The 15,501-nt window shown below is 37.2% G+C and overlaps 3 protein-coding genes across 6 annotated transcripts in view; 2 read left to right on the forward strand and 1 right to left on the reverse strand.

Annotated features, from left to right (window-relative positions):
• Positions 1-4,824, forward strand: part of ldlrad4a (low density lipoprotein receptor class A domain containing 4a) — a 97,059-nt gene extending 92,235 nt beyond the window's left edge. For both annotated transcript variants that reach the window (XM_077196661.1, XM_077196662.1), the window contains one exon: positions 1,115-4,824. In XM_077196661.1, the coding sequence (XP_077052776.1) occupies positions 1,115-1,645 (531 nt within the window). In that variant the 3' untranslated portion in view covers positions 1,646-4,824. The remainder of the gene's footprint in view (positions 1-1,114) is intronic.
• Positions 4,825-5,572: 748 nt separating this feature from the next.
• fam210aa (family with sequence similarity 210 member Aa) lies at positions 5,573-11,187 on the reverse strand. Of its 2 annotated transcripts, none has more exons than XM_077196665.1 (5): positions 10,843-11,187; positions 10,520-10,559; positions 9,445-9,834; positions 7,101-7,212; positions 5,573-6,754 (listed from the first exon to the last, which is right to left on the reverse strand). In XM_077196665.1, the coding sequence occupies exons 3-5, from the start codon at positions 9,804-9,806 to the stop codon at positions 6,488-6,490; spliced, it is 741 nt and encodes a 246-aa protein (XP_077052780.1). In that variant the 5' UTR covers positions 9,807-9,834; positions 10,520-10,559; positions 10,843-11,187; the 3' UTR covers positions 5,573-6,487. The 2 variants fall into 2 exon arrangements, with proteins under 2 accessions (XP_077052780.1, XP_077052781.1); XM_077196666.1 differs by having other exon boundaries at positions 10,520-10,562; positions 10,843-11,106.
• rnmt (RNA (guanine-7-) methyltransferase) overlaps positions 11,111-15,501 on the forward strand; it is a 34,897-nt gene continuing 30,506 nt past the window's right edge. Inside the window, exons 1-5 of one of the 2 annotated variants that reach the window (XM_077196657.1) lie at positions 11,111-11,540; positions 12,016-12,121; positions 12,505-12,662; positions 14,076-14,214; positions 14,359-14,481. In XM_077196657.1, the coding sequence (XP_077052772.1) occupies positions 12,103-12,121; positions 12,505-12,662; positions 14,076-14,214; positions 14,359-14,481 (439 nt within the window). In that variant the 5' untranslated portion in view covers positions 11,111-11,540; positions 12,016-12,102. Of the gene's footprint in view, positions 11,541-12,015; positions 12,122-12,504; positions 12,663-14,075; positions 14,215-14,358; positions 14,482-15,501 lie in introns of those variants that run through there. The other variant, XM_077196658.1, reaches the window with a different exon arrangement.

Consider the following 15,501-nt stretch of genomic DNA (forward strand, 5'->3'; position numbering starts at 1 on the left):
CCTTTCAAAGACAGTTAATCTATTTCAATATGTATCTATTTGCTCTGAAATTACTATATTTTCCACTAAATAAACACATTAGTATTCTATTTATTTATATACAACAGTATAACACTGCATAATAATAGGGTTGGGCGATAAATCGATTTTATCGATTAACTCGAATGTGTAGTTTACGTCGACGGTTTTCTCTTTAGCATCCACCGAGGCTCTCCTCTGGGCTCCCGTAGTTCCGAACGGACTCAGCGTTTGCCATAGAGATACACAAACAACATGGCAAATGAACAATCCCGCAGCAGCACAAGCACACCCGCCAAAAATAGTTACAAATTGAATCTCCAAGGCTGCCAACTCTTACGAAATTTATTTAAATCGTAAATAGGATTTTTTTTGTGAAAAAATCAGAGGATTTTTTTTAGGCTATATCGACCGGCCCTAATAATAGTAAGGATCTGTTTTTACCTACATATATTTATTTTTTTATTATTAAATATACACTACTGATCAAAAGTTTGGGGGTCAGTAAAAATTTTAAAAAAGAAGTTAATACTTAAATTCAGCAAGGATGCATTAAATTAATTAAAAGTGACCGTAAATACAATACAAAAGATTTCTATTTCAAATAAATGCTGTTCTTTTTAACTTTATATTCATTAAAGAATCCTAAAAAAAACCCAAATGTATTAGTATTAAGCTTCACAACTGTTTTCAGCATTGATGATAATAAGGAATGTTTCTTGAGCACCAAATCAGTGTATTAGAATGATTTCTGAAGGATCATGTGACACTGGAGACACAGAATGGCTGCTGAAAATTCAGCTTTGCCATCACAGGAATAAATTACATTTTAAAATATATAAAAATAGAAAATGAATTCATAATGTTACTGTTTTTACTGTATTTTTGATCAAATCAATGAAGCATTGGTGAGCAAAAGAGACTTCATTAAAAAAATAAAAAAATCATACAAACCCCAACCCCTTTTGACAAGTATAGTTTATTCATCGTATAGTTCATTTATTGTGTAATTATTCTGGCTGCATGTTTACAAAACATTTTTTTTTATTCTCGAGTTAAATTCTAAAGGTTAAATTCTATTCTTCTCTGTGTTTAGGTGATGTATGGGCCACGGAGCGGAGAGCGCTTCAACCCACCTTCATTTATGCAAAGGGACCGATTCAGCCGCTTCCAGCCCACCTACCCATACCTGCAGCAGGACATCCACTTGCCGCCCACCATCTGCCTGTCAGATGGTGAGGAGCTGCCGCCCTACAAGGGCCCCTGTACCCTGCAGCTCAGAGACCCCGAGCAGCAGCTCGAGCTCAGCCGTGCATCCGTTCGCGCGCCCCCCAACCGGACCATTTTCGACAGCGACCTGATAGACGTTTATGTGCACGGAGGCGGGCCACGGCCCCCAAGCAGCAACTCTGGCAAGAGTGCCTCGAACTCGCACGCGGAAGGGCCGCCGCCCACCTATAGCGAGGTGATGGGTCAGACGTGCCCAGGCTCCGCCTCCTTTCTGCACCAGCACAGCAATAATGCACCACCCTCCAACCAGAGGACAGCCAGTCGCTCCCCCCAGCCTGGCGCAAGCACAACCCTGTTCGTCAAGGTTAAGGATAGCCGGCGAGACAAACCCGTGTGACTAGGAGGCATGGAGAGGGCCATAGAGAGTGCGTGCCATCATCTGTGCTCTCTGGTACTTCCTCCTGGACCTAAAGGGGAGTGGCTTCTCTGTTAGACCACTCCCCTTGCACAATTTGAATTGAATATTGCGGAACCAAGCTTACAAAGTTTATTTTTTGTATTTTTTTGTTTAGTTTTGCTAGAACTTCGGGGCCTTGTATGGATGTTTGGGCTCCTTGGCTAAATATCTTTTTTTTTGTTCGGTTTTGTATGCTTTCATGTATTTAAAGAACGCGTGTTGGCACAGATTGTTTGCGTGAGAGACCACATAGGTCATAGGATTGAGAAATTTTCTATTCGTTTGTGTGCATTTCCAGGACTTGTGCACAAAAACTGTTCATAATCAATCAAAATCCAAATTGAGTGCCATGATAAAATCTTAAATCTTGGGGATGTGACTTAAAACAACAACAACAACAACTTAAGTCTTTATGTTGCACTTATTCTCTAAAGAGTAGAAACAGCAACCCTTAGTTCGTTTTTATATGTCAATCTGTCACAGGTCTTTGATGGTTCCTGGGAATTATTTCCTTCCTTTTTATGTTTTTCGTTTTCCTGAAATAGAGATGTAGAACTCTGATCCAGCCTAAAATCTCTACAAATGAACTGCATCATGGCACTTATTTAAAGAAAAAGGGTTGTTCAAATTCCAGTTCACTTTTTCCACTGACCAAGTGAGATATTGGCATGGATATCTGCAGATGGAAGTCACGTCACATACGCCACTTTCATTCTGTCGAGTAGCACTTTAAACTTACGTCACTTCAGCATTGTCATGGGGTCCAATGGAAGGGAATCATGGGAACTGTAGTCTTATGCACATCCTGTCCCTTTCTGAATGAGTGTCATACTGTTTTTTTTCCACTATAAAAAGCATGCGTATAGTTTTTTCCAGTTATCCATACTATACTTTAGTTCACAATCATATATGAATCTCATATTTTATCCCTTATTTTCATCACCTGGAATGCCGTTTTATTCCAAGGCAGCACAGGAACACATTTTATCTGTTATTTGTCTGTTTATTCAACACCAGAATTTATGATTTTATCTTTTCTGAGATTTTCATCCAAACAAAAAGTGTACCAATCATGACAAGGTACATCCCACTTTTTTGTTTCTTTATTTGAAGTTGTATTCAATCATCACCACATGGCACGCATTTGGAATGCTTTCAGACATGTTGATTGTGTTTTTGATCACATCTGAGCTGTGTAAACCATCAGTCTTTGGCCTTCCCTTAAAAAAGTACCATAGAGAACCTATTTATTAACTAGCTATTTATTAAAGTGACCAGTTTGAAAGGATATTTAGTCAGTCAAAAATAGGCTTTTATACAACCTTCTTACCCCTTAAATAGCAAGATTCTACTATCACCCATCCGCTTTGGCTCCGAAACGGTCTCCTGTCATAGGCTCTGCTTCTGTCACTCATTCTGACCAGTTTGAGTTTGTACTGTATTGCTGCTGCTGCTATGCGCTGCTACTGCTACTGCTGCTGTTGTTCGTTCGGTATGTTGGCCTATGTCCGCTTCCCCATTACTTTATATTTGCTTACCAACTGAGACATAGATGTTTGTGCTCCTTTTTTGTTTTCTTCGTTAACATTAGTGCATTTCCGCTGTCATAGTCGTGCTAGGAAAACAAATCCAAATGTATTTTTTACATTTGCAGCCGAGAGGTTTGCATGTTACTATTTACATGAGCAAATTCGGTGCCTAACAGTCATGTTTAAGCAGACATAGAAACCCACTTGCACTCAAAAGTCCCCACCTTTGTTGTGCCTCACTTCCTATGGTGCTTCTTTCAGTAGTCGGACTCTGTTTATTTGTACGGTGCTGTATATAACTTGAATATATTATGCACATATCCTACCCAATGGGTAGAAAACCACAAGAAAGCATTGTTAATACTGTAATATAATGTATAGATAATATTAAAAAGAAAACTTTAACACGGTGGCATCAAGTTTTGTGAATGCCTTCAATTGTGCTTTGTCTTTTTTGTAAAACAGAGTAAAGTTTGCAAAGAGAAATGCTACAGTGTGGTCACATGTAAACAAAAATACTTCTTATATATTTTTTTCTTATACAGTAAATGCAAATATGTTATGTGATTAAAATATTCTGAGGCAGTTATATAAAGGATAACTAGCTGCTGCTTTTGTAACTTCCAGAGAAAGAATTATAAATGCCAGCGCTTGTCATTTTATTTATTGAATTTTATTTTGTGACTGCTATAGCTGTTTGAACGTGTATTAACCACGCTCGACCGATCGCAGAAAATAACTCGGCATGACGTAATTGTACCGTAGTTATCGAAACGAACGGAACCGACTGCCGACTTTTGGGCTCCCACGAGGCCTTTTCTCCAGCCCGAGAGATGGTTTTGTGGTCATATCAAATAGAAGCTCAGGGTGAGGCTTTATTGGATCGGTGAGACATCCGTGGGAAACGGTTAACATTTTGTTATTTTTTTAAATGGACATTATCGAGTTGTGTGATATATAAAAGAGCATCAAATGCATACATGAGAATCCAGCCCATAGCTGATATTACTGCATGTTCATGTTGTCATTTTCCTCAGCATAGCAGTCTCGCTCCGCACCAAAAGGATCCGCCTCTCCAGAACACTCGCTAATCATTCCCTGTACCTGCTTGAATGAACGAATAAACGAGTGAATGACTGACTGACGACTTTAACGTGTGGCTGTCTGGCTGACCTCAGCATCTCGTTCCATGGATCTGGAACTCCGACGAATCCATAGTACTGTTCATCATTGGCCTTGAGCGAGATCCCAGGACTATGAAATTTTGGACTACAAACTTTTTTTCCTTTCTTTTTAACAAGAAAACAGTTCAGTGAGCGAGGAACACTGCTGCCCTTACGCCTTTTTTATTTTTATTGTTCTATTTAATTGTGATGTCAGCGGTTTTCAGTTTGAGGTCTGGTAATTGCAATACTTTTACAGGAAAAAGGTGACTAAAAATTATTTTTAAAAAAACAAAAAAAAAAAAACAATACAATGAAACTATTGCTCAAAGATACTGTTGTAGTCCCTCATGAAACGATTCCACGCTTGTTCTTTCGCTGTCATCAAATGGCTAGAGAGAGCAATTAAAGTTGAGGAAAATAACCAGAATGAGTCTATTTTGTGCTTTGTGTTTGTCATTCTGTTATGCCCATGAAGGCGATGTGAAACTTTCCTTTAATGTTGAAAAAATTAATTTTCCCCATAATAAATAAAAATGATTCAGAATTGAAGTAGGCATAGTAAAAAAAAACAGAAAGCAAACTAGGCCTACACATTATTTTAAACTCAAGTTTAAACAGTCAAGCTACCCTAGTTTGCAACATTTTTTGTTAGTTTTTTGCCAAAGTTTGCAGTTTACGTTCAAACTTATCTACGTTTAAATAGCCTATATCAGATGTGTTTCACAATATACTTAAACTATTATTACCTATTTTTTTTTTATTTGGTGAATCAATTTTACACTTCAAAAAAAAAGAAGCGTGAATTTACCAGTTTCACATACATTTTATAAATTTGATATTAAAAAGTTAGTTGGTCAAACTAATGCTGCCTTCACGTGCTGTCGGAAAATTCCATGCTGAGATGACAACTAGCCTAAAAATGTGCTTGCTCCTCATGGGGTCCATCGTGTTGAGATACAATGACCAATTGTGCCTTACAATTTGTCTGAGATGATCACTTCCAAACAGCTCTGGTAATAAACTAAGTATTCACGCTGAAAACTGTCAGTATTAAATATATAAAATACTGCACCTTTATATTTTCATTTCACTGGTGATCATTAATCATCATGAGTAATAAATGTTCTTTTAAGTGATGTGTTCAATGAGCATGTTAAAAAAACCTCAATGTCTAATACACACATCAAAACACTGTTTATTGTTACTGTTGACAGCCAGGCCCCGGTGGACATCCTTCAAAGAAAAAGGCCTTGAAGTTAAAACTTAAACAGTGCTTCACCAGCAGATACATTTGCTGTGGAATAATCAGTTCAATTATCAACCTTCATTTAAAGCAAAAAAATATGTGACAGTACCAACTGAAAATTAGGTTGTATAAATTAAACATGAATATGGCAAGAATCTACTGAATTTGAAACAGGACGTAAAGGCTGTTGATGATTTGAAGAATGACTGTAAGGAAAATTGATAATTCCCCCCCTGCATTTTAAGCAACGGTACAAGTTGTGCTACATCTTAACGTACATTTACAACTTTCTGACAAACACTACTTTGCATAATAGATAAACAATCAATTTGCAAGATTTTACAACATGACCATTGCATTCTCAGTAACTTGTGTGACACGTCCATACCGTTTTCAATCCATAATTTAAACATTTAACATATGCGAGAATTGAAAGAGGCACTGCTATTTGTTAGGGAAAAAAGCATTAAATATATAATATTGGGAACATTACATATATCATATTGGGCACAATACACCTGATGTTCTCTTTAGAAAACACACTCTCATCCATTAAAAGGTATTTCAAGTCAAGCCTAATGCCTTTCAGTAGACTTTTGTGCTGTAATATTTTATATCTAAAATCTATGGTCAATTTATGAATCATAATACCACATTTTTTGTTATAGTTTAGGCTATTGCGTGAAGAGTGAGTGTAGAGCATACAGCCTACATTATATTTTAAAAATAATAAAAATAGGTTGCTTTCCTTAAAGTGTATTATATTGTTAAATAAAGTGAATCTTCATGACATTATGGGAAGATAAAGTCACTTCATGACCTTAAGTAAATGTATATAAACCTATTCCTTTTTCTTTCGAAAAGACACTTTGTCTTTGGTTTCTTGAAGTTTTTCAGTGAACTTGTCTTTCGTTTCCTCCATTCTCTCGGATAAACGATCCTTGGTCTCTTCCATTTTCCCAGAGATCCTCTCTTTGGTCTCCTCCATCTTCACCTGGAGGTATTCCTTCACGGGCGGAGGAGTGGACATGTAGCCGTGCTTCCTCAGGTACTTCACGGACAGTGACGTTCCTCCTAGGGTCGCAGTGTACCTCGCAGGTGTGGCGATCTTTAGATGATCAAGAAAATGAAACCAGCGTCACGTTAACTTTAACTGAAAAGAAGTTTGTTCATGTAGTGAGTGACTCTCACAAGGTTTGAAGTCAATGACATTCTAATTCATTCAATTCAGATGAGCTGTCGCGTAGGTGAAAAGATTCTGTCTGAAAATGCATTTTATTTATTCAATTTTATGATACACAAATTGTCCAGGAAAACTGAACCTAAATTGTCTTAATTTTGCTTGCATCTTGGTGATATTAATCACTCTTGAAGTTCTCTAGAAGACTATCAATAATTAAATTATTAGTAAATCATTTTATTTAAACAATTTATCAAAAAATAACTTAGCCCACCTTGTACATGGCATATGCCGTCAGTGCATAGCCACTCTGAGAGTTCTCCAGGAGTTTCACAACCTTTTCAGGAAACCCAACATACTCAAGAAATGGCACCAAATTCACTCCTCTAAACAAACAAAGAGAGAGAGAAAGAAAGCATATTAATCTTTTTTTTTTTTTAAATCAAAAGTCTTAATTTTCTTAAAAGGACAATTCACCGAAAAAAATGTATATTCTGTTATTCACCCACCCTCATGCCATTCCAAACTTGTATGACTTTCTTCTGTGGAACATTTTTGACAAAACATATTTTGAAGAAAACTTACTGACCATTCATTGACTTCCATTGTATGGAGAGAAAAAAAAAATAACAACAAAGAAATTTCTAAAAAGAAAAATCTTTTATGTTTCACGGAAAAAAAGTAAGTTTTACAGGTATGAATGACACAAGGGCGAGTAAATGATGACACTTTTAATTTCTGGGTGAAATATCTCTTTAAAACCATCATTAGGAAAAAAAAAAGATTCTTAAAGGGATAGTTCACCCAAAAATTCTGTCATCATTTACTCGTCCTTGAGTCATTCATACCTTCAAAACATACTTTTTTTCGTGGAACATATTTCTTCATAATATTCATATTTCATATTCAATGAATTTCTTTCTTCTGCTATATATGGAAGTCAATGTGGTCCGTCAACTATTTGGTTACCGACATTCTTTAAAATATCTTCTTTTGTGTTCCGCAGAAAAGAGAAATTCATACAGGTTAGGAACAAGTTGAGGAGTAAATGACAGAAATGTGAACTATCCCTTTAAAACCTGTCCTGAAACACACTAGTGAAACAGCTTCAAAAAGCACATCAATTTAATACGTGGACATTTTTTTCTTTTGATGATATTTGTTAACTGAGATGAAGAATGGTTATTAACAGAATGAAGTATTTAGAGCAAACAATTTTTTTTTAAAGTACTTAAAAACATATCTTTAAGTACTTGATATAAACTTAATACAATACTTAATAATCAAATGTTTAAACAGCTAAAATATGCAAGTGTAAAGATCAGTGGGGAACTGATAACTCAGAGCTTCTTTGCAGAGTGAGGTCATGGTGAATGAAAAAGCCCATATTCAAGCATCCATTACCACCTCCCACATTTCTGAAATGTCTAGACAGTGGTGACCCACATTCAGCCAGATGTATTGCAGAGTAAACATTCCAGTGTGCCATTTACCTCAATCCAGCATACGCCATATACAGACAGAATGACCAGGCAAAAAGAAAATTACCTATATAACAAGGACACCTGGTCAACAGATTACCGCCTGAGAACCAACACCTAACTGACTTTTACAATGTATGAGGAAATCTGACAGACATTCCTTGTTTATTGGTTTGTTTTGTCAGAATTTAACTTTATGTTGTGCTTCTTTGTGGGATACTGGTCATATTTCTTTAATATTTCTTTGACTTTAATGGACTAGTATGAAATATCATCGACAACACACCGATATATCTGGTAGGCCGATATATTAATAGAGAATACATTTATATTTAAATATGTATACATATTTAAATCATATTACATACATTTTTTTAAATAATTTTTATTAAAATATTATCAGTTTTATCATACAATTTTTTTTTATAACTGGTCATTAGCCCCCATCCTCTCTACATATTAGGGCTGCACGGTTAATCGAAATAAAACCGAAATCACGATATGGCTTAGCGTGTTTCTCTAAGTGATTTAAATAAATATATACATTGTGTAACTCAGAGTGAAGCGCCGCACACTGTGTACATTTACACGTGAACAGCTCATGATCCAGTTTTTCCAGCATCTCGGTTCTCAATAAATGCTGCTTCACACGAACTCCATATCTGCTCTGCTTTTCAGGCGCTTTAACGTGCATTTAGGTACGCAACATGTGCCAACCATATTCCCATACTTGTAATGAGAAGTGCTTATCAACAAAAATAAGAAACATTAAGCTCCATGCGGCTTTCTGTCAAAATAAAAGTTTGATGCTTTAACGTTTGAAATAGAGAAATTAAGACAGCCATAAATATAAGAATTGCAATTTTACAGTTGTAATGTAAAATACAATTACTGTTATTATATAACTTAATTTTTTATTTTACAGTGAAATGTTACAATAGTAATATTTATTATTTAGGGTTTTGTGGTCATTTTAATAATTGTTATTATTACAAAACTTACATTATAGTTATTATTATATTAGCTATTATTATAGTAAGTGGATTTGACTAACAGGTTATTACTGTGGAGTAACACTAATACGTCATCTTTACCTCTAACCTAAATAAACATAACTGTGATCCATCATCTACTTACTTCATTGCAGCATAATAAAATGTACTGAACCACACTGTAGACGTCAACAGGTGCACAGGGATCATGACTTTGCCATACTGCTTAAAGGTTTTCTTGAATCTCTGAATGAGGCCGATGGATTTGTCCTGCAGAGGGTCTGTATCATCCTGCACTGGAGCCGAGTTTACCAGATGATCACTGCTGGTGTTCTTCTGAGAGGCCGGAGAGCAGAGTGCACTGGAGCTGCTGAGCCATCGTGGGTGTTTCCAGCACTGCTGGGTCGGGGGATCCAGTCTCTGTGCGGTCCGGCTACAGGACAGAGGACAGATCTGTAGCAGGACAGCAGTCTGCCTGAAGACACTAGCACACACAAACCGCTGCATCGCAAAACAAGCTTCTTCTCCCAAGGGTCTGTCAAGCATTAAAACAAGTAGACAGTCTGACAGGGGCTTGACTGTGTGTGCAAGACAATGGATAAATACATCTCATAAAAAATCCAAAAAGAATTCTAGACAGATAAAACAGATTGACAAAGGATAATTTATAATATGAATACATGGCCAGTAGTACTAAAGATACACAATATACAGTAGGGTGCAAAAGCTTGAGACCACATTGAACTTATAATTATTTTATGTAAATCCTGAAATATGTTTTATTTAAGGATTAAAAAAAGAAACATGAAATAAATTATACATTTTTACTAAAATTATTTAAAAATATATATAATTAAAGAAATCTGTGACATTAATCATCTATGTAATTTAAAATAGAGGTGTTTTAACTAAGGTTTTTTTTTCAGACTTTCGGACGCCACTGCATCTGTGAGCATCTCAGCTACCATAAATTACCTTTATGTATTTATTTTGGTGTTACACTGACATTGGAGGCACATATATATGATATATTTACATGCATAATGTGTATTAATACTAATAAACATTTGTCAATATTTTCTACCGTACATTACAATGTGTTGACGCCTGAATTCAATTGAAGCGTGGGATTTCACTTATTTTTTGTATGAAAACAGGCAAACCCTGAACATTAATGAAAAATATCGGGTATCATATTAGTTGGACGTGGATTACTTTACCTTCAATATCGCATCGAGAATGACGTCACTAGTGCTGGAACTGCTGAAAACATTAAGGAAACATAATTTGCACATGCTCAATCACATTCAGAAAGAAACTCTGGAAATAATCACAGACTAACCTCCTAAAAACTGTATTTAAAACTCAGATTTACTAGTATAACTTTACATGTGTGAAGCATCCTACGATAGGCACCAAACGTGAATCAGCTAGCATGCTAAGGGATGTCTACTGTCTAATCTACTGAACTAATCAAAGATTCACTCGTCCTCCTGTCTAAACCTACAGAAACGATGCTCTAGAAATGTGCACAGGTACATACATGAGTGACTAGATCCGGCATGATGTGATCTTCCCACCACACACACTTGCATGTCCCTTCTGTCATTCACAACTCCCCACAAGACGCAGCGATATTACACACGGTGACTGTGCTCGCACTGTGGTGTGGGAAATGTAGTACAGTCGTGCTGTGGAGCTTGGGTGCTTCTCAATATTCCTCCTCGTCTCCTCGCTCCTCTGTCCTCCATCCTACGACCCGGAAACCGATCGAGCTCAGCCATTTTGAAGGACATCTCAATTCCCTAATTGCACCGCGAGGAGTCGAGGAGTGAGGAGCTTCCAGAGTTATTATGAGCGAGGATACAGGTGTATCCTATGCGGAAGTGTTTTATCGACTAAAAGTGACGTATAATTCTCCTCCCCCTTCACATCGATCACAATCATTTTAATTTATACTTTACCCTTGCAGTTTATATAAACCACACATCTCACATATTTCAACCGGGTATCTTGCTTTATTATTATTCATTATGAATTTCTTAAATAAACAATCTTCAACAACGTAAGGGCTTTGAGCGTTGCTGATGACGCTATGAAGTGACGCTCGAGTGATCAAGTATTCCAATGTATAAAAAAAGCTTTAATTCGATTCCCCCGTCCTCATTTTCTTTCCTTGCGTCCTTCCCTCACAACCTACAGGGGGTGGAGCTGAGACGCTAGGAAAGGAAGCGATGAAAGGTAACGAGGATGCACAAATAAGAAATGAGAAGCACCCATATTCTTCCTGGAGCAATGAATGTCTTTCTCTGGAACTACATTTCCCAGAATGCACGGCAACGTCACGAATGATTAGTCGTTACACGTGCTTATGGACGTGTTTTACTAAATGAAAATACGTTAAAATGCGGTGATGTGTATGCGGGGAACAATACGTACATTTTCGTAATTTATTTAAAGAGAAAAAAATATTTCCTCCTGTTCTAAATTTATACCATGTATGTAGTCTATCTGTCTATATCTATTTATAATGCTGTTACACTTAAGTTATGTTTAGAATAACATACTTCCATTAACTAGTAGTAAAAAAGTATTCCAAGTTGGCAGTATGCAGTGCTGCCGCTGAAAGTAGCTAATTGAAGCATTTCGACTGCTGTAGTCAAAGAGTATAGAAGAACTCTATAGAATATTAGTTCTTCTATACTCTTTGCTGTAGTAGACGCCAGTCCTTTAGGCGGCGCTGCGCTGGTTTTCTCAAATAATACTGCAGTGGAGATCGGGAAGTGCGCTGTTTGTTGGATACATGATGGCGCAAAACTCAAGTGAGTGCAGCAACATTGTTTCAGTCTTCAGTGATCTGTGTGTTTCACAATCATGGCGTTGAGCACATAAACTCTTAATATGATTTATAATGTTTGTCTCATTTTAAATTCAACCAGACTCAATCAGTCTTTGCAGATGAAACACGTGCCGAGACGAACGCTTGGCATGAGCTGTTGTAACGTTAATGAACGCAACACTGACGCAATACAATTTTACGTTTATATTAGTCTATCTACGTAAACTTCATATATACGCACTGCTTTTATTTTAAATAATTGAAATCATGACTTATGTTTTTTCCCCCTTTGGTCCAGTACTATTTTTAAAAGGCGAATGCACATTTCATAACATAAATACTATTGCACTGCTTTTCTATGCACAGGATTGTTTGAGGCGGACAGTAAATATGCTGATCCAACGGACGATCAGGACAACATAAGATCTTTAGATGGTTCCCAGACTTCATCATCATCATCCTCACTGAAGAGACACAGAGACGGTGATGAGGAGTATGAAGATCACTCTGCCAGGAAGAAGCTGGTAAGCTCACACCATCATAATTGACATGTAATATTCCATAGACATGTATATTTCAATGTAATGTACGTTGACTCTTTATAAACTCAAAGACGGGGGCTAGTTGTGTACTCCAGGGAATTTTCTCTGGATATTTACCCTAAAATTGAGTTGTTGTGCCTCAGTCAGGATATATTGTTTTTGACAGAAATAAAAACGAGCCAGGGACTGAAGTACAATATGCTCAATAGATTTTTAACTTGCAAGTCCTTCAGTTGTTTCCTAATAAAACTAAACTATAAGACAAGAACTCCATAAAACAGTTGTAAGTTCTGAAATTTAAGAGGCTTTGTTTAAAAACATAAACCTTTTTTTTATGTTTCCAAAGTCTTGACAGGTACTGTTAATCACAGACTAATTTAATCTTCATAAAATTCAATATAATCACCCTGACTAGGATGAGTTATTATTATTGTTTCCACAACATGTATGTATTTAAAATGCATGAAATGTATAAAATGTTAAATAGACTCTTTTCAAATGTCCTCAGAAGCGGAAGTCATAGTTCGGTAAACTTTTATGGCTGTGAACGTAAATTACAACAATTATCATTTTTGCACTCCTGTTTGCTCCAAGAATAAAAGAAAAATATAGCTGCAAGCAGCAATACGGGGCCAAGCCGCTGAAAGGATTGTAGGGCAATGCAGAGCCAGAAGAGCAAAAACAGCATAAATAGAATGTACATAAAGAACAGATTTCAGAATTACAGATAGGATGAAATCTAAATGAACAGAAGTTTTGATGAGAACTAACACAGAATGTTGAAAAAAAACCTCACTTATTTCTAATTCCAGAGTAAGAAAGATTAGTTCAGCTCTTACCCAGATACTAAAGGAATTGAAATGACAACTTTAAAGTTGTCCCACACGGGGCTCGAACCCACTATTTTGGGGTAAGATGCCTGTCACTCATCTCGCCACTGGGAAGTTGTGATTTTACCTAGATGCAGAAGGTCCATAGTTCAAGTGAGAAGCAAATCAAAATGAAGAATTTTTATATAAATTTGCTGCATGTTGTATTTGATTTCCTTCACACATACACCATGTCTGGAACAGAATCTCTGAAATTTGTACATTTTCAGAGTTTACCAAACAGGCTCATTTTCATCGGTTGTCCCTTGCCAGATTTTAAAGTGGCAGCCTAAAATTAGAACACATGGCAAATTATCACAAATAAAACTCACAAATATCCACAAATAATAAAACGTTTCAATACCATAAAACCAAGTATTCAAATGAAGAAAAGAAAACAAGCATTTTTGCAACTGTTCATTCAACTCTGAATCTCGTTACTGAGAAAAAGTGCTAGTAATAATAGCATCTCGGTGTGCCAACTGGTCTCCCCTGCTCTGTTCAATACATGCTTTATGTTTTGCAGGTCACAGAGGAATCATTACACAGTCAAAAAGTGGCCACACATTACAACAAACTTCAGGAGTGTGGCCTGGCAGAGCGTAATAAAAGCAGGATAGTCCACATGCGCAACTTCAACAACTGGTTGAAGAGCGTTCTTATTGGTGAGAAGAGCACAGGCTTACTTTTACCTCTCAATGTTTCATGCCACGATATTGGTGCCATATAGTGGCATGTTTGTTTGTGGTTGGGTTAGTCAGGGATGAGAATTATTAACTGTTCTGAGGTCTGTGTGTTGGTCTCCACAGGGGAGTACTTGGATAAGGTGAGGCAAAGACGGAGAGATATAACCGTGCTGGATCTGGGCTGTGGCAAAGGTGGGGATCTTCTCAAATGGAAAAAAGGACGCATTGATAAACTAGTCTGTGCAGGTAACTACACAATCTTCTTCATACTTTCCAGTGTCTGTAAATTTATATGGTCCTGTTTACACCATTATTGAAGGGGCATTTGGCCACTATTTCAACTTAATGAAACGGTTTAGAAATCATTTGGATGGTTTAATAACCTGTTCTGGTGAAAATGGTGACTTTCCCCGCTCCCCCCAGCGTACCTAGGCAGAAAACCAACCTTGCAACATGGGGACTAACGTCCCGGTAAGTTGGAATTAGGATGTCTCGTGAGAAGCGAGAAACACAAACTGCTTTACGGCAATTTGACATAAACACACACGCCGCCCTCAATGTGTATGATGTATTACTAGGGATAGGAATCGAGAACCGGTTCTAAGTTTTACGAACCATCGATATTGTATGCCCTTGACGTTAACGATTCCTCTTATCGATGCTCCTGCTCCAAGTCCCAGCCACAATACAGACCCCGAACTCACAACTTTACCTTTTGTCCTTTATCGGGCACCATAGCGCATCGTTCAAGCGATTTGAGCAAAAAAGGTAATCATTGAGAGGAAAAGACGATCTAAAATTTGGCTTTATTTTACTAAATGAGACAAATTATGCTGTTTCCTGTTTGCAATAACAGGGTTTTTCCTGCATTGAATTTTTTTTAAGGCCCGCCAAAGCGAATTTTTGTCCCGCCAAGTCTTATTTGACCGGTGAGTAATGTAGATGAACTGCTGCGCTTGTGACAGGGCACATGTTTAACTTAAAGAACGAGCAGAGAGAGAGAGACCCCGTCGCGCGCGCGCACTCTCTCACTTCAGAGCCAGGCGAAAGTGTTAACAAGACTTCACCATCTCCACACTAAGCGCTGTCTTGCTCTCTCTCCCTCACACATATTAACCAAAAAAAATCGACACGATATTAAAAGGTCGGAAGACCAAAGTTTCATGTGGAGCATTCGGAGATTTTGTTTTCCTGAATTACCGCTGGATGTGAATTGTGCTAAAAAAAGATACCTTATCTTCTCGGAAAAGCGTTCCGCACATTCAG

Source organism: Siphateles boraxobius, unplaced genomic scaffold (assembly GCF_051911475.1).
Source record: "Siphateles boraxobius isolate OS27281-9 unplaced genomic scaffold, OSU_SipBor_1 35, whole genome shotgun sequence".
NCBI classification, from domain to species: domain Eukaryota; kingdom Metazoa; phylum Chordata; class Actinopteri; order Cypriniformes; family Leuciscidae; genus Siphateles; species Siphateles boraxobius.